At 47.3% G+C, this 18,059-nt stretch overlaps 1 protein-coding gene across 2 annotated transcripts in view; it reads left to right on the forward strand.

Moving 5' to 3' along the window:
* The window catches only part of CLPB (ClpB family mitochondrial disaggregase), a 72,016-nt gene that overhangs the window by 39,451 nt on the left and 14,506 nt on the right, over positions 1 to 18,059 (forward strand). For both annotated transcript variants that reach the window (XM_058185683.1, XM_058185682.1), the window contains exon 7: positions 4,797 to 4,911. In XM_058185683.1, coding sequence (XP_058041666.1) covers positions 4,797 to 4,911 — 115 coding nt within the window. The remainder of the gene's footprint in view (positions 1 to 4,796; positions 4,912 to 18,059) is intronic.

Genomic DNA, 18,059 nt, shown 5'->3' on the forward strand with positions numbered 1-18,059 from the left:
TGTGGTCAGAAGTACAGATTGGAGAATTAATATATCAAAACCAAGGTAGATAACATGCGGCAGAAAAAAATGAATGGTAAATTGTACTGTAAATGTCCAATTGTACTATAAATTGTCCTATAAGTGGTGGATAATTAGATCAAATGGAGATAGAGGCTAGTCCTCAACTTACAACCACAATTGAGCCCAAAAATTCTGTTGCTAAGCGAGACAGTAGTTGAGTGAGCTATGGGGTTGGGAAGGAGACAGATTCTAGAAGTCCGTTCTGTCGTGAATTCAGGAATATAGGCTGTCCCGTCCCCCCCCCGGGTCTGGTGTCTTTTTTGCTCAAAGTTTTTTTTACTAATTTGTGGCAACCTTTGAGGAACACATATTTTATGCTGATAGCCCAACTAGAGCCTTCTGGACTTCCAGGCTTCCTTTATGTCAACACTCCACCAAAGACCTGAACCCGAAGGCGTTCCAGCTGTTATAGGTATGATTAGATCTGCTCTTGTTCTTGGTCCCTCTGATCAAAAACCAGTTCTGGAGACCTCACTTAAAAAAAATACATTGGTACTTAAAAAAAATATTGGTAAGGTGGAGCAAATCCAGAGACGGGCAATGAAAATGGCTCAAAGTTTAAGGGGCAAAAGGTATCAAGAGAGATTGGAGGAGCTGAACAGGCGCAGCTCGGAAGACAGAAGAGAAAACGGGGAAGGGGATTGGAACCTTGAGTGACCCTGACCTGATGTAATCTCCTTATCATAAGACCCATCCGAAGACTCACAAAGGACTCGCAGCTGACCCATCACAAGACCTTCACTTGACATTCCCACACCTGAAGCCCCTATCGGGAGAAGAACTTCAACCCTGACACCCCTTAAGTCGGCTGAAGATGTTACCTCGCCTGCCAACCAAACATTTGGAAACCAACCCACAAGCTCAGAGAATGGACCCCCCACCCTCATGAAACCTTTAAAAATACCAAGGGTTTGAGGGGGCTTCTAGAAGGCGGCGTTTTCCATAGGAAGCAAAAATCTGCCTCCAACTGACCGAAGGGAAGTTCGAGGATCAGGTCACGGAGGTTGAGTTCTGACTCAGGAAAGAGTCCCGGAAGCTTTGGAAGCAACAGCCGGCAGAGGCAGAGGGTCAGCCGCCTTCATCAGGAACTGAATTTAAACATGCTCGGGACGAACACAGGTCCACCCTTTGACAAAAATTTTAAAAAAGAATGATTTTAAAAAGAATAAATTCAAAACAAAACAAAACAAGAAAGAGCAGACTTGACGGATCAGTAGGTGGGTTTTTTTTTCTGCCACCAGTTTCTGTATTTCTAAAATAATGTCTTATTTTGGAATCGGCGCCATCTCTATGCTGGAGGACGTGATCTCCAGTTGCTTTTCTAGTTGTCATCTCCATGCATTCAGTGGAGGTGATCAATCCAAGGGTGAGGTTGACTGCAAAATCCAGAGGCCTTCGGTTTTTGGGCGGGTGGTGGTGGAAAGGAGGGCAGACTAAAGCCGTCACCGTTTTAATTTGGGTAAAAGCAACATCAGGAGTTGACGTCTTCTATCTCTGTGAGGAGGAGGAGGAGAAGAGAGAAACAAGGTCTTGCTAAGTTGCATGAGTCCCCTGGGTCTTCTCCTGAAAGTCAAAGCTCTTCATTACTTAAAAGATGGTTGGAAGAGAGTCTTCGTACAGACCCTTCAACCTTGGAGAGAGAGGCTGTGATTTGTGGATAGACGGGAACCTCCCGCTGAAGGAAAGCGCATAAAATCTTCCGACTCTTCCTGGCTTCTCTGGTGATGAATTCACCGCTGTGGGGGAATGCCGTGGCAGATGTGGTGCCGGCTCAGAAGAGCTTGCTCCTGCCCCTTCCCAGCCTTTGAGGATTTATGGGCCGCTATCATCCCCACTGGAGGATGTATTGGTGCTGCTACTCAAAGCAGAGACACGTCCCATCCATTGTCTTCGCAGGCCACTGACAAAGCAACAGGAGGTTTCCTTTGCTTCGGGAAGGGCTCCCTTCTTATTTGTAAGGGAATATAACAGAATCTCAGAGTTGGAAGGGACCTTGGAGGTCTTCTAGCCCAACCCTATACCATTTCAGACAAATAGCTGTCCATTCTCTTCTTAAAAACAGAACAGTGATGGAACACCCACAATTTCTGACAACTGTGTGCCCACCTGCACACAAAAAAAAAGCTCAGGTTATGGGTGGAGCTTTTTCTGAGGCAGCCCCTCCCTCAGCAATGGAAGTTTCTCCTGGAACAACAGAATAGTAGGGTCCTTGGAGGGGACCTTGGAGGTCCTCTAGTCCAACCCCCTGCTTAAGCAGGAGACCTACATTATTTCAGGCAAATGGTTGTCTGTCCTAAATTGCACACTGGCTCACCAGCTACATCCGTCTTGCTCCGTATCAAGACAGCCACGAGTTCTCTAAAATGTCCCAATATGCAATAAACACCCATTTTGTCGGCTTCAGCATAAACCTCTTGAATTTGGAATGTGAGAGAAAGAAAGAAAAGCTGATTTGAAACATTGGGAGTTTTTCAAGCTGATGGAAATCGGAGCCTGTTCTCTTACAGAATCCGCCTGTCAATCATCTGGGATAATGTATCCAGCAAGAAGCCCTCAAAATGCATTATGGTGTTGTTGGGGGTTTTTTGTTTTGTTTTTTTCAAACAAAAAAAAAGCAAAGGAGAAAAGAATTGGCCTATATATTCAGAAAGACATAGATGTATAGGCGGGGGAAAGGACTTGGAGGCCAATGATATATGCAGAGCCTGAGGGGTGGGGGGGCAGCGGCAGGCTCCGTCCTCCCGGATTCAGCCCCCCCCGCACGGAGGTTCCTCTGGGATCAGCCAGGAAGTTATTGCTCCATATTGAAACATCAGGACGGATTGTGTGTGTGTGTAGGGGGGGTCTTCCATCTCAACGGATGGCAGCGACCAAAATTGGTGGGTTTTGTTTATTTTTTTTAAAAAAACTTCTGTCACAGTCGTTCCCACAACAGGAAAAACTTCCCTGTCCCACAATCGGTTACGCAATCGGTTTTGAGGCTGAAGAAGCATTTTTTAATGCTTCCATTGTGGTGAAACCGGAGAGTGCTAATTAGATCGGTGGGAAGGTACTGATAGAAGAGAATATTTGTAGCTCGGGGTTGAACCGTGGGGCGCTTGGTGCTTTTGAAGCTTGGTGGTTTTTCTTGCAGACATCTCATGACCCAACTAGGAAATATCATCAGTGCTGGAAGGGAGGAAGGTTTGCAGGGAGGAGGAGGACTGTGGGGTCCCTGGTGTTCTCTGAGCTTGGTGGTTTTGTTGCAGACATTTCATGACCTAACTGGGTTACATCATCAGTGCTATCCCGAAGGTGCTTTTTCAAAAGGCAACTGGACTTTCTTGTTTTTTCACTCAGAACTGAAGAAGCTTCTGGGATGAGAAGCAAAACATCTTCAAGGAAAAAACCAAGAAAGTTTGGTTTCCTTTTGAAACATTTATGAAGAGTCTCAATCATATCCAGGTCATTGTTATATAAAAAGTGGTTTGTTTTAGGTAGGTAGGTAGGTAGGTAAAGGTAAAGGTTGCCCTCGCACATACGTGCTAGTCGTTCCCTACTCTAGGGGGCGGTGCTCATCTCCGTTTCAAAGTTGAAGAGCCAGCGCTGTCCAAAGACGTCTCCGTGGTCATGTTCACTTAATGACTGGGTGCTTGCTCTTAACAACCATGGTGATTCACTTAACGACTGCTGCAAAAGAAATGTCATAAAAGCTATGACCTACCTGAAAAGGGAGACTTACGACCTGAATTCGAATTTAGGGCCGCATGTGTTTCCCCCATCCCTGCTGCAGTCATGTGATTGAGACCATGCAACACGGCTGCATTAACCCTAAAACAATAGCAAAGAAAGGGGTTCACACTTAGGACCACCGTGTTCGCTTAATCACTCGCACTTACAAGTCTGATGATTCACTTTAACAACCATTGTAAAAAAAAAAAAGTTCATAAAATCAGATTGGTCACACAACCATTACAACCTAACAACCATAATGAACAGGCTCTGTTGCAGTCATAACTTAAGGACTACCCATATTATGCCACCATACAAATGATGTAAATCGGCAATCTCCCAATCGGTTTCACGGAAGAGCATTTTTCTGTAGACCGTGGGGGTGGGATGGTGTCACACACAACCTAGCTCCTGCACGTGTGCAGACGAAACTTCACATTCCCACCCGCTGGTTGTGTGGTCCGGTTCCTAACAGACCACGGCCCGGATTGGGGACCCTTGAGGTAAATGATCTGACCTGCCTCATGGCTTCCACTCTGTTCACGCCAAAAGAGACAAGGGGGCTTAGAATTGTGTCTGTGGCTTTCCTGCCCAGTTCTGGCCTCCGCATCTTCTCACCAAAGCCTTGAGACCTTTGAGCCTTGTCCTAGAGCAAAGGTCTCCAACCTTGGCAACTGTAAGCCTGAAGGACTTCAACTCCCAGAATTCCCCAGGCAGCAAAGCTTTCTGGGAGTTGAAGTCCTCCAGCCTTAAAGTTGCCAGGGTTGGAGACCCCTGTCCTAGAGGGCAGGCGAGCTGGTTTCCCGCCGCTGACTTACCTCCCTCTCCTAGGACAGGGCAGATGGGTGGCTGGACAGAGAGTGTCCCAGACTCTTGGGGTGCCCTGCAGCTTCCTCCAAGACGGCTGGGAATTTCTCTGTCCCCCTGCAGGGAGGTTCTCTCCTCACTACAGCCAGACTTGGCGGGGCTGCGAAAGAGAGACCAGGATGTCACGAGCATCTCTTTTCCTGCCTTTCCCACAGTTCCAGGAAGAGAAGCGCCGGAGAGAAATTGAGGAACGCCGGCGGTTTCCCCTCGAGCAGCGACTCCGAGAACACATCATTGGCCAGGAGAGTGCCATCGCCACTGTCGGAGCCGGTGAGATGGGGAATCCGACTCATTAAGCCAGGGGTGTCAAACTCGATTTCGTTGAGGGCCGCATCAGGGTTGTGTTTGACCTTGGGGGGGGAGTGGTTGTGACCAGGGTGGGCGTGGCCATCTTGACATCACTCATGTTGGGAGTGCCTGTGGCGGTCCGAGCGCTCTGCCAGAGAAAATAGGCTCCTGAGCTGTAATGGTTGGTTGGTAGGTAGGTAGGAGGAGAGAACATAGAAAGATGATGGATGGATGGATGGATGGATGGATGGATGGATGGATGGATGGATGGATGGATGATGGACAGATTACATAGATAGATGATAGAAGACAGAGAGATGGCTGGGTGATAAAAGATAGATAGATAGATAGATAGATAGATAGATAGATAGATAGATAGATAGATAGATAGATAGATAGATAGATAGATAGAACATGGATGGATGATGGATGGATTACATAGATGATAGAAAGAGAGATGGATGGGTGATAAACAAGAGTAGAGTAGATAGATAGATTGAGAGAGAGAGAGAACATGGATGGATGGATGGATTACATAGATAGATGATAGAAAGAGAGATGGATGGGTGATAAACAAGAGTAGAGTAGAGTAGATAGATAGAAAGAGAGAGAAGATGGATGGATGGATTACATAGATGATAGAAGACAGAGATGGATGGATGATAGAAGAGAGAGAAGATGGATGGATGGATTACATAGATGATAGAAGACAGAGATGGATGGATGATAGATAAGAGAGGAGAGAAGATAGATAGATAGATCTGATAATGGATGAGATAAACAGACAAACAGATGATAGAAGAGAGATGGATGATAGGAGAGAAGATAGATATGATAAGAGATTAGATAGACAGACGATAGAAGATAAATGGATGGGTGATAGATAAGAGAGAAGGAGAGCACATAGGAAGAGAGGATAGAGATAATGGATGGATGAAGGATGGAAGGATAGATCCAAAGACGAAAGAGCAGGACAAGAAACAAAGGGTGGAAACTAATCAAGGGGAGATCCAACCTGGAACTAAGGAGGAATTTCCTGAGAGACAGATAACCAGTGGGTGCTCCAACACTGAAGGCCTTCAAGAAAGAATTGGGCAGCCATTTGTCTAGGTTGGTAGAGGTTGGTAGAGGGTCTCCTGCTTGAGCTAAGAGGTGAACTACAATAGCATTGCCCAACCTCTTCAGCTTGGAGGCCTGGCGCAGGGGGCAAGCAGGTGAGTGGCAGGCACTTGTGCTCATGCGCAAAGCTCCATTCTCGCAAATGGGACTTCGCTCCCGAGTGCAAGGGTCCTCCGCTCACACGAGTGGGACGTCACATGTGCACACTTGCCCGTTTCTTCCACGGCTCGGTTTCAAACAGGCCGTGGCCCAGTTGTGGGGTTAGAAGACCTCCGAGGTCCCTTCCAGCCCCATTATTCAATGTTCTGTGAGTGTCAGCTTGGGTCTCTGCCCTCTGGGTCCCAGGAGACAAATCCTGGTTTCTGGCTGAGGATCCGGTTGCTAAAACCTCCAGCTGCACTCCTGGCATAGAAGGATTTCAGCTTCCAGCTCTTACTCAGGGAGCGTAGTAAATAAAGAACATTGAAACTCTTGGTCAGCTTCCTGCTCCAGAACTTCCCCTTATGTGTCCAGGGGATGATTACAAGCTGGAGATGAATGGATAGCAGGGGTTGGGGCTGCTCCCTTGCACTTACAACCCTCCAGGCAGTTGGCCTCTAACATTTGGGGTGGGGGAAGGGGGGATCCTTGACGGAGAATTGCTGCAAAAGGGCTCCATTGCCCAGCCTCTTCTATGCAAGGCTAGTTTATTTACTTATACACCGCTGATGCCGCTTGGACTCCAGCAGATTGCAAGAATACATGCAAAATCTGCAGCCACTCAAAAGCAGAGCCCTGGAGCAGCTTAACATTTAACATGTGCAGCAGTAATAACGCACCACCTGCAAGTCCATTGCTACAGAGAGCAAGGAGAAAGATAAAAGTTGGATCCAGAACGCGAAATTAACAGCTATTTGATCTTCCATTTAGCCATTAAAGAAAAAAATGTTTTTGGTCCACTCTAAAATAAGCAAAGAAAACCAGTAGGGACTGTACTAGTCCTTCCCTTCCCTTCCCTTCCTTCCTTCCTTCCTTCCTTCCTTCCTTCCTTCCTTCCTTCCTTCCTTCCTTCCTTCCTTCCTTCCTTCCTTCCTTCCTTCCTTCCTCTTTTCTTTCTCCCTCTTCATCTTTGCCTCTCCCTCTTTCTCTCTGTCACTCTTACACTTTTCTCTCTCCTCCCTTCCTTCCTTCCCAGTTTCCATATTCCCTTCCCTCCCTCCCTCCCTCCCATCCATCTATTGCCCAGATAGGCATTGAGAGTGACTTGAGTCCTTTGGTGCTCCTTGCAACTCAGAGGAGGAAGATGGGTTTGCAGAGTTCCTTACAGTCGCATCTTCCATGTGTTGAGTGCCTGGGCCACCCTAAAGGCAGGTCAGGGACCCATTGGAGGGATTTTTGCCTGTAGGTAGGCAGGATCTGGAATTAGATTGCAGATAGAAAAGGACCTTCATAGCTCAGGATTGAACTGGGCGGGAGGGGGGGCTTCACGCTCTCTGAGCTGGGTTTTCTGGCAGAAGTTTCATGACCCAACTAGGGAACTGTTGTGGTCCGCCAGCAGCCTGCGGAGCTGGCAGTGGAGTCGGACAGAGATGAGGCTGAGGAAGAACATGGGCCAATCCTGGAGGCTGGGGAAGGCCCGGATGAGGGCTCTGTGTCGGAGGCAGAGATGGGGCCAGGGCCATCGGGGAGTGATGTGCGGACTCCGGAGACTCCAGAGGCTGATAGTAGTGAGGCAGAGGAACAGGAGGAGCCTGTTCCTAATGCACACATGAGAAGAGCTGCCAGAAGGTAAGAGCAGGTCAAGCAAAGAGGACAACTCGAGAGTAGGGCCAAGAGATGATTGGCCCCTCCCATAAGGCTTAAAAGACCAGCAACGCCGTTTGGGCTCTTTGTTGGAAAACAATGTTGATAGACTTGCTCCTTGCCTTGTTGCATTTATTTCTTGTCGGCGTCTTCTGCTTTTGAACTTTTGCCAAGAAAAGCCTTTGGCAGTTTGCCTAATTAGACGAAGGTCGGTGATAAGACTGAGGAATTGTGTTATGAAGAATTTGTTTTGATTTAGTTTGGACTACGCTGAGAATGAGTTAATTCTCAGCTGTTCTAATAAGGTCTGTTTGTTTTTAAACTGATTGCATTTAATGCTACCTACTTGGGCCTGGGTCACAGCAGGAACATCATCAAAGGAGGAAGAGGGGGACTGTCCTTGAAGGGAGTGGGGTTTTCATTCTGGAAACGGATGATGTTCCCTAGTTGGGTCCTCCTCTGCAAGGAGACCCCCAGCTCAGAGAGCACCAAGGTTCCCAGAGGTCAAGGGTGCAGTTCTGCCTGTTTTTGCAGTGCTCAGCCTGCAGATTGGAGAAGGCGAAAGGGTTGGGGAACCAGGGGAAGCTGGCGGGAAGAGGCACTGCCCGCCTGTGGAGTTCATGGGTCTCCCAAGACTCGGCTGCAGGAAAGGAGGATGCCTCCTTCTCTGGCTGAGAGAAGCATCTCCTGGGCCACTACGAGAAACAGAACACCAGATTAAGGTGGGGCCTCACTTGAATGCAGCCGGCCTCTGTTTTGGCTCCAAGACCTGGAAAATACAGGTAGTCCTTGACTTACGACCACAATTGAGCCCAAAACTTTATGTTGCTAAGCCAAATGTTTTGCTAAGTGAGTTTGGCCCCCTTGTACAACCTTTCTAGCCACAGTTGTTCAGTGAATCACTAGTTAGTGACATGGTCATTAAGTGAATCTGGCTTCCGCATTTGACTTTGCTTGCCGGAAGGTCACAAAAGGGGATCACATGACCTTAGGACACAGCAATGGCCATAAAGATGAACTCGTTGCCAAGCGCCTGAATTTTGATCACATGACCCTGGGATGCTGCAAGGGTCAGAAGTCACTTTTTCAGCACCGTTGTAACTTTGGACGGTCACTAAGTCAATTGTTGTAAGTCGAAGACTACCTGTAGAATCTGAGAGATGCAGGACCCACCAAACAGCTCCCAGGCTCAGCTCGCTCTCTTCCTTGACCCAGAGGCAGAAACGTCGGGAGGCTCAGCTAGGAAATGTGGGGGGGGGGCAGCTGTCCCAGAAAACGGGACCTCCAAGTTCTCTTTGGAGACGGGTGGTGGGTGAGAGGATGTGGGTCTCCCATGCACACCCACAGCCTGGCACCCTGGTAGGACTGAGGCTGGGCTGGCCAGCAGCTGGAGAAGCTAATTCAGAGGCCGTGATTAATGGAGAGGGGGTCTTCTGACGGGGGGGGGGCTGCCTTGGGCACAGGAGAGAGCAGCTGCCTCCCTTCGGGAAACTCTTGATTGAATTACCGGGGAGCAGGCGCCCGGCCTCGGCTGCCTTCGCTCTTGGGCAGGGACCAGCTGCCCTCTGCCACACTGGCCGGGTCTGGTGGGTGTTTCCCCCAAGGGGTTGGCGTGCCTGTGGATTTTGGGGAACAGCCACAGGCTGGAGTTACTGGTAGCTTCTGGGCACCCTGAGCCCTTCCTTCCTTCCTTCCTCTTTCTTTCTTTCTTTCTTTCTTTCTTTCTTTCTTTCTTTCCTCTCTCCCTCCCTCTGTCCCTTCCTTCCTTTCATTCCTTTTTCTTCCCTTCCTTTCTTTTCCTTTTCTTTTTTTCTTTCTTCTTCCTTCCCTTATTTCATCCCTTTCTTCCTTCCTTCCTTTCCTTCTTTCTTCTACTTTATCTTTCTTTCTTCCAGCTTGCCTTCTTTCTTTCTTTCTTCTTTAATCCCTCTTTTCTTCTTTCTCTTTCCTTCCTTCCTTCCTTCTTTTTTTCTTCCACATCTATAGCTGCTCATCTCAACTAATGACTCTTATAATTCCAGTTTTCCTTGTATAAAAGCAAGGAAAACAATAAAAACATTATTGAAAACATTTGCATCAAAACATCCAAAACATCCCAAAAATACACACAGCAGCTGAGATACTTAGCCAATTAACAATGACGCCAAAACAAATGTGGCCCTTTGCACATTCAGTGTGGTACAGGACAACTTGCCATGGGACAATTCCACAATTCAATTCATTTTTTAAAAAATAATGAAAAAAGTTATTTTAAACGTCGTCATTCACGTTTCATTTTGTCCCTCCTTTGGCGTCCTTGCTTTAATGATTCCATCTCACTAGTTCTTCGATATTAGCGTAACTCTTGTCCCGTGGTCACAGGCTCCATTCAGCACCCCAGGCTCAGGAGCCTCCCAGCTGGTTGTTTAGGCCTTGCAAAAGGCCAGCAAATGTGTGGGGGGAGAGCTCTCCAATCTCCGAGGGGAGGAGATCCCACAGAGCAGGGGCCGCTGCAGAAAAGGCTCGTCTTCTAGTCCCCCGCCAGCTGATACTTTTCAGACCGCTTAGAGAGGGCTGTAAAGCAGTGTGAAGCGGTATATCCGCCAGGCAGTGCCGACTGGCGACACCCAGGGGAAGGGCCTTCTCTGTGGGGGCTCCCACCCTCTGGAACAAACTTCCCCCGGGACTCCGTCAACTTCCCGACCTTCGAACCTTTCGCCGCGAGCTTAAGACGCATCTATTTATTTACGCAGGACTGGGCTAGGATGTTAACTTTAATTTAGTTTTTAATGGGGTTTTAGTATTTTAATTATAATTTTAAATTTGGCCTTATTTAATAAGTTTTTTAATTAGTGTTTTATCTTGTATTTATATCTGTGTTTTTATGTTTTTAATAGGCTGTAAACCGCCCTGAGTCCCTTGGGAGATAGGGCGGTATAAAAATGTGATTAAATAAATAAATAAAATAAATAAATATCAGTCTAAATACTATTGTTATGGCTATGAGCCACGTTGGTGCAGTGGTTAGAACGCAGTACTGCAGGCTCCTTCTGCTGACTGCTGACTACCTGCAATTTGGCAGTTCAAATCCCACCAGGCTGAAGGTTGACTCAGCCTTCCGTCCTTCCGAGGTGGGTAAAATGAGGACCCAGATGGTTGGGGGCAAGAGGCTGACTCTGTCAACTGCTTAGAGAGGGCTGTAAAGCAGTGTGAAGCGGTATATCCGCCAGGCAGTGCCGACTGGCGACACCCAGGGGAAGGGCCTTCTCTGTGGGGGCTCCCACCCTCTGGAACAAACTTCCCCTGGGACTCCGTCAACTTCCCGACCTTCGAACCTTTCGCATGAGCTTAAGACGCATCTATTTATTTACGCAGGACTGGGCTAGGATGTTAACTTTAATTTAGTTTTTAATGGGGTTTTAGTATTTTAATTATAATTTTAAATTTGGCCTTATTTAATAAGTTTTTTAATTAATGTTTTATCTTGTATTTATATCTGTGTTTTTATGTTTTTAATAGGCTGTAAACCGCCCTGAGTCCCTTGGGAGATAGGGCGGTATAAAAATGTGATTAAATAAATAAATAAAATAAATAAATATCAGTCTAAGTACTATTGTTATGGCTATGAGCCACGTTGGTGCAGTGGTTAGAACGCAGTACTGCAGGCTCCTTCTGCTGACTGCTGACTACCTGCAATTTGGCAGTTCAAATCCCACCAGGCTGAAGGTTGACTCAGCCTTCCGTCCTTCCGAGGTGGGTAAAATGAGGACCCAGATGGTTGGGGGCAAGAGGCTGACTCTGTCAACTGCTTAGAGGGGGCTGGAAAGCCCTGTGAAGCGGTATATAAGTCTAAGAGCCATTGTTACGGCTATTCTGCTCAAGGAGGGACGCTGAAAGATCACAGAAGGGAATAGCCAGTTAACAACCATTGACACAAGTTTTCAAAAAGAGACCGGAAAACCATTTGACTGGGGTGGAATTGAGCAGGGGGTTGGACTACAAGACCTCTGAGGTCCCTTCCGGCCTTAGGATTCTATGTTCTTCTGGTATCCCATCCAGCCCCACAAAATGAATTGATTTGATAAATGGACATTTATTACGCTCACAAATTGGCTGAAACCAATTTTGCTCACGTCGACCCCTGATAACTGCTGGGGTATTGATTTGTGTAAAGTAATACAGTGAATTTATCAGTTCAATCGCTGGCTGAAGGGCCTCCCAGAGACCCGGCACTCTCTGGCACTGGCGTAGTTGCAGACGGCAAAATAAAACCTGCCTTTGGAAAGAAAAAAAGAAAGAAAGAAAGAAAGAGGAAAAAAAGGACTTTCGACCTGGGGCCAGCCTGATGCCCCCAGCCCGCCTCCCTTCCTGCCTTTCCAAAGCCCCCGGCAGCTCCTGAGCTGGAGGGGGTCCCGGGACCCTTGTGTCAGAGCTGGTAGAGTTTTGCCTGGTTATAAGGGCATCGTCTGTCTGAAGGATGACTTGGAGTCCCTGAATGTCTGAGGATGAAAAATTAATGAAGTGGCAACAGAAATAAGAAGTTAAACTTCTGATATTTTTAATACCTCGTCAGGCGGGGTTTGCTGGGCTGCTAAGTGACTCTTTTCACCTTCCAAGACTAATAGTGACGGTGGCTGGAGCTGAAACCAGAAATGTTGAGCGTTTCTGCTTTCTTTGACCCTCTAAGGAGCTAGTCCTCATTGGAGAGGACAGTGGCTTAGGGTGGGCACCCTAGGATTAGGTCTCAGTCCTGGTGGTTTTCTGAACTTTTGTTCCTTTTTGGGGCTACTTTCTAGCACCGATGCCGTTATCTTCTTGGGTAATAAAATGTCTGCAAGAAAACAGCCAAGTTCAAAGACAGCATCAAGAACCCTCCCCTCCTCCCCCTCCCCCTCCTCACCCTCCCCCTCCTCACCCTCCTCCCCCTCCCCCTCCTCCTCCTCCTCCTCCTCCTCTCTTCTAGAATAGAATTTATTGGCCAAGTGTGATTGGACAACCAAGGAATTTGTCTTGGTGCATATGCTCTCAGTGTACATAAAAGAAAAGATACCTTCATCAAGGTACAACATTTACAACACAATTGATGGTCATAGGGTACAATTTAACCCTTAATGATAGCAACAAAAAGTTACAGTCATAAGTGGGAAGAGATGGGTGATGGGAACGATGAGAAGATTAATAGTAGTGCAGATTCAGGAAATAGTCTGACAGTGTTGAGGGAATTATTTGTTTAGCAGAGTGATGGCCTTCGGGAAAAAACTGTTCTTGTGTCTAGTTGTTCTGGTGTGCAGTGCTCTGTAGCGTCGTTTTGAGGGTAGGAGTTGAAACAGTTTATGTCCAGGATGTGAGGGGTCTGTAAATATTTTCATGGCCAGCTTCTTGATTCGTGCAGTATTGACCTCCCGTCTATATGCGGATTCGTCATTGTCTCGAATGAGACCAATCACTGTTGTGTCATCTGGGAACTTCAGTAGTTTAACAGATGGATCTAGCTCTGCTGATGTTACCTAGTTGGATCCTGAAATGTCTGAAAGAAAACAACGAAGCTCAGAGACTCCCAAGGACCCCTGAGTTACATTCTTCCTTCCGTCTGCAGAGCCCAAGGAAAGAGAAACCGCCTCTGGGAGCGATCGGAAGGTCTAAGACCGTGATGGCCAGCCTAGGGCACCCGGAGCCATATCGGTGGGCACCCAGCTGTTTCTCTAGCTCAGCTCTGGCACCTGCCAGCTGATTTTCGGGCCTTCCGGATCCACCAGAATTGGGGAAACAGGCTGTTTCCAGCCTCTGGGGGGCTGGGGGGAGGTCCGTTTTTTGCTCTAGCCTAGAAAGGCCTTGGAGCCTGGGGAGAGCAAAAAATGGGCCTTTCCATCCCACCGGAAATTGGCCAGTGGGACGTTTCCAGCCTCCGGGGGTGGAGGGTGGGGTGAGAAGAAGGAAAGAAAGTCTGGGGAGGGCAAAAAACAGGCCTACCGGGCCCCCCATGCCATTTGTGTGCCAAAAGTGGTGGTGCGTGCGTGGGGTGGGGTGGGGCGCATTGAATTACGGGTGTGGGCACGCATGCAACACCCCCTTCCCGCGCTCCCCCCCTCCGCCCGCTTTTGGCACGTGTAGCCGTCCCTGGTCCCAGGGGAACTGGACCAGCTGACAACCTGAGGAAAAGGGAGCCTGAGGCCACGTTCTCCGCTCAGGAGAAGGGAGAGAGGAGAGGACGGGTTGGGCTGGTTGGTAGGAGATCACACAAAGGATCTGGATTGCAGGTTGAGCAGGAGCCTGGCTTGGGAGGAGGAGGATGATGATGATGATGATGCGCTAGTGAGGCCACGCTTGGAGGCTGAAAGATACGAAGAACTGCCTGCCTGCCTTCCTCTTCTCTTTCTCCCTCTTCCTCTTTTTCTCTTTGCCTCTCCCTCTTTGTCTCTCTCTTAAACTTTTTTCCTCCCTCCCTTCCAGGGGTGAAATGTAAAGTTTCTTACGACCCAGTTCTGTGGGCGTGGCCTGGTGGGGGTGGAGGTCATGTGACTGGGTGGGCGTGGCCAACCTTTTTTTTACTTTTAAAAGCATTTTTTCTACAACCTCTTCGGCCGAGGTAAAAAAATGCTTTTAAAAAGCTCCTCTGACGATCCCAGCTGAGTTTCCTGATCTTCAAAGGCTTTTCTTTTCTTTTAAAAACATTTTTTTTTTGCCTTTAAAAGAAAAAAAAGCCTCTGACGATCAGGCAACTCAGCTGGGATCATCAGAGGAACCTTTTAAAAGCATTTTTTCTACGACGTCTTCAGGTTGTAGAAAAAATGCTTTTAAAAGGCTCTGATGATCCCAGCTGAGCCACGCGATCATCAGAGGCCTTTTTTTTTTACTTTTAAAAGCATTTTTTTGGCTGAAGAAAAAATGCTTTTAAAAGTTTAAAAAGCTCCTCTGACGATCCCAGCTGAGTTTCCTGATCTTCAAAGGCTTTTCTTTTCTTTTAAAAACATTTTTTTTTTGCCTTTAAAAGAAAAAAAAGCCTCTGGCGATCAGGCAACTCAGCTGGGATCGTCAGAGGCTTTTTTTTACTTTTAAAAGCATTTTTTCTACGACGTCTTCAGGTTGTAGAAAAAATGCTTTTAAAAGGCTCTGACGATCCCAGCTGAGCCGCGCGATCATCAGAGGCTTTTTTTTTTTTACTTTTAAAAGCATTTTTTCGGCTGAAGAAAAAATGCTCTCAAAAGTTTAAAAAAACCTGATGATCGCACAGCTCAGCTGGGCATGGGCGGGGGGGGGGCAGGGATTTTTGCTACCGGTTCTTCGAACCACCCACCACCAACGCTACCAGATCAGGCGATCCAGTCCGAACCTGGAGCATCTCATCCCTGCTCCCTTCCCTTTCTCCCTTCCCACCTCCGTTTGGGGATTGCAGGAATTGGGTTTGTCTAGTCTAAGGAGGAGAAGTTCTAGGGTGACATGATAGCATCTTCCAATATTTGAGGGGCCAAGCTATCCTCCGAAGCACCTGAGGGCAGGAGAAGAAGCAACTCGGAGAGATGCTCCTCAGAGGGAGATCCAACCTGGAAGTTCTGTAAGGAGAGGCTTCCTGACAATGAGAGCAATTCATCAGTGGAATAGAAATTGCCTTCAGAGTTTTCGGTGCTCAACTGGTGGTTTTTAAGAAGAGATTGGGCAACCATTTGCTCAGAGTGGCATAGAGTCCCATGCTTGAGCAGGGGGTTGGACTAGAAGACCTCCAAGGCCCCCTTCCAGTATTCTAGGATTTTACGTGGCTTCCAGCTAAAAAGTCAAAATTAACAAAAACACAGATTTCAAATCGTGGACTAGACTGATTGGTTCTCCCTTAGTGAGACACATACACACCCTTGAATATTGTCTCCCATTCATTTAAGGAAAAGTTCAGATAAGCCTTGAGAAGAAGGACGTTTTCCTAGTTATCTGAAGGAACGAACGCACTGATTCACCATCCAGATCCTGCAGCAGAATGACTCATATCGAAATAGGAAGGCGTGCGGTGCCTTCTTGTTACCTAATCTCATTTCTGCCACTCGTGCAGAGAAAGTCAGAGAGCCGGGGGCTGAAGTCCCATCTCTTGGCTGCTGAAAATCCAAGTCAACTTTGCTTTGATCAGCTGAGATTTTGCCAAGTTCTCTAAATATTTGTGGGCCTTGTTATTAGAAGACATGTTGGAGTATGCCTGTGCTCAGTCCATAGGGAGGGAAGGAGGGAGGGAGGAAGGAAGGAAGAGTGGAAGACGACTTCCAGTGCTCCCTACTGGCTTCTCTCAAGGAAAGTCACTGGGGAAGCCAGCAGGAAGTCAGAAGTTGCTGCTCCCATTAATTTCCCCCCACCTTTGGTCATTCTGTTTCTCTGCTTAGATAAGGAAGTTCTCTGCAACGATGACCCAACAGGTCATCGATAAATATTTTTAGCATCTAACTCTTTACGTTTTGTTATGCTGATATTCTATATATATATATTTTTATTTGCATTTATATCCCGCCCTTCTCCGAAGACTCAGGGCGGCTTACACTATGTTAGCAATAGTCTTCATCCATTTGTATATTATATACAAAGTCAACTTACTGCCCCCAACAATCTGGGTTCTCATTTTACCTATCTTATAAAAGATGGAAGGCTGAGTCAACCTTGGGCCTGGTGGGACATGAACCTGCAGTAATTGCAAGCAGCTGTGTTAATAACAGACTGTCTTAGCAGTCTGAGCCACCAGAGGCTTTTATATCTAGAAGTAGCTGTCCTACAGTGTTACCTCTGTGGCAGCTATTTCCCCAGACGATGAATTGCATCAGATGTTGGGCGATTTTTGAAGAAAGGCCAGAATGAATAAAGGCAGCACTGAAAATGTTCTGAGCTCTCAAGGTAGCCTGGAGACAAAGCTCAGATATTGAAAAGGTCACTTTCTGAGATAATGACTAGATGAACGTTCCGTCTTTCTCCAGACATGTGAAAAGTTGAAAGTATTTACACATGGGTTCCTTGGTGCCTTTTCATTATCCAGCTAGCTAACACCATCAGTGCTAATGCCGATGCTAGCACTGATGACGTTCCCTAGTTGGGGCATGAAATGTCTTCCAGCAGGCTCAAGAGACCCCTAAGGACCCCACAGTTGTCCCCCTCCTCCTCCTCCTCTTAGGAAGCCCCTCCCCTTTCTAGCACTGACGATGTTCCCTAGTTGTGGCACGAAACCCCTTCAGGAAAACCACCAAACTCAGAGAGCACCAAAGACCCCACCGTTCAACCCTGAACTGCCTATATCCGGTCAAATGCCGGGCAAAATCAGGAGACTGAAATGAGTGCAAGGATTTATTGCAAGCTTAAGCTCTCTACAAAAACCTGAGCTACTAACGGTCAAGCGAAATGAACGGGAATTAAAGCATTGATGGTCAGGTTGGATTTAGATCTCTTGCGGGCACCCAGGGACGGGTGAGTTACGATGCACCTGACCCTCGGGTTCAGCCTGGTCATCTACATACAGGTAGTCTTCAACTTAACAACTGTTCATTTAGTGACTGTTCAAAGTTACGACGACACTGAAAAAAGGGACTTAGGGCTGTTTTTCATACTTACGACTGTTGCAGCACCCCCATGGTCATGTGATTTACATTCGGATGCTTGGCAACTGACTCGTACTTATGACAGTTGCAATCTCCTGGGGTCACGTGATCCCTTTTTGCGACCTTCTGACTAGCCAAGTCAATGGGGAAGCCAGATTCACTTAACAACCAGGTTACTAATTTAGAACTGCAAGTGATTCACTTAACAAATACAGAGAGAAAAGTCGTGAAATGGAGCAAACTCACTTAACAAATTTCTCGCTGAAGAACATAAATTTTGGGGTCAGTTGCGGTCGTAAGTTGAGGACTACCTGTATCCTTTCAGTATCTTCTGTTCTGGAAATCATCAGAGGGGATCAGGGCAAGATATCATGGACATTCGTTGGCCAAAGGGCCTTTTGAGGATCTCCCAGGGGTCACTTCCTCCAAGTTTCCAGTTGAGAAGACCTGGAAGAACCTTGGCCATCACACCTGGCAGTCCTGGGCAACTGACCGGAAGGTTCCCAGGCCGCATGTGGTCTCCAGACGGCCCATTTTCAAGTGTCTTCCTTAAAATTGACCCTCTGCTCCAAGGAAGGAAATAGTGGAGCTTCCCATATGAGATCTAAAGCCTTCACTGTCTAGCTTGCTGACTTTCCTGGTTGGTTTTGGCATGGCGAAGTGGTTCCCCTGAATATGCAGCGATGCCTGCCA

This window comes from Ahaetulla prasina, chromosome 5, assembly GCF_028640845.1.
Source record: "Ahaetulla prasina isolate Xishuangbanna chromosome 5, ASM2864084v1, whole genome shotgun sequence".
In the NCBI taxonomy this organism is placed as follows: domain Eukaryota; kingdom Metazoa; phylum Chordata; class Lepidosauria; order Squamata; family Colubridae; genus Ahaetulla; species Ahaetulla prasina.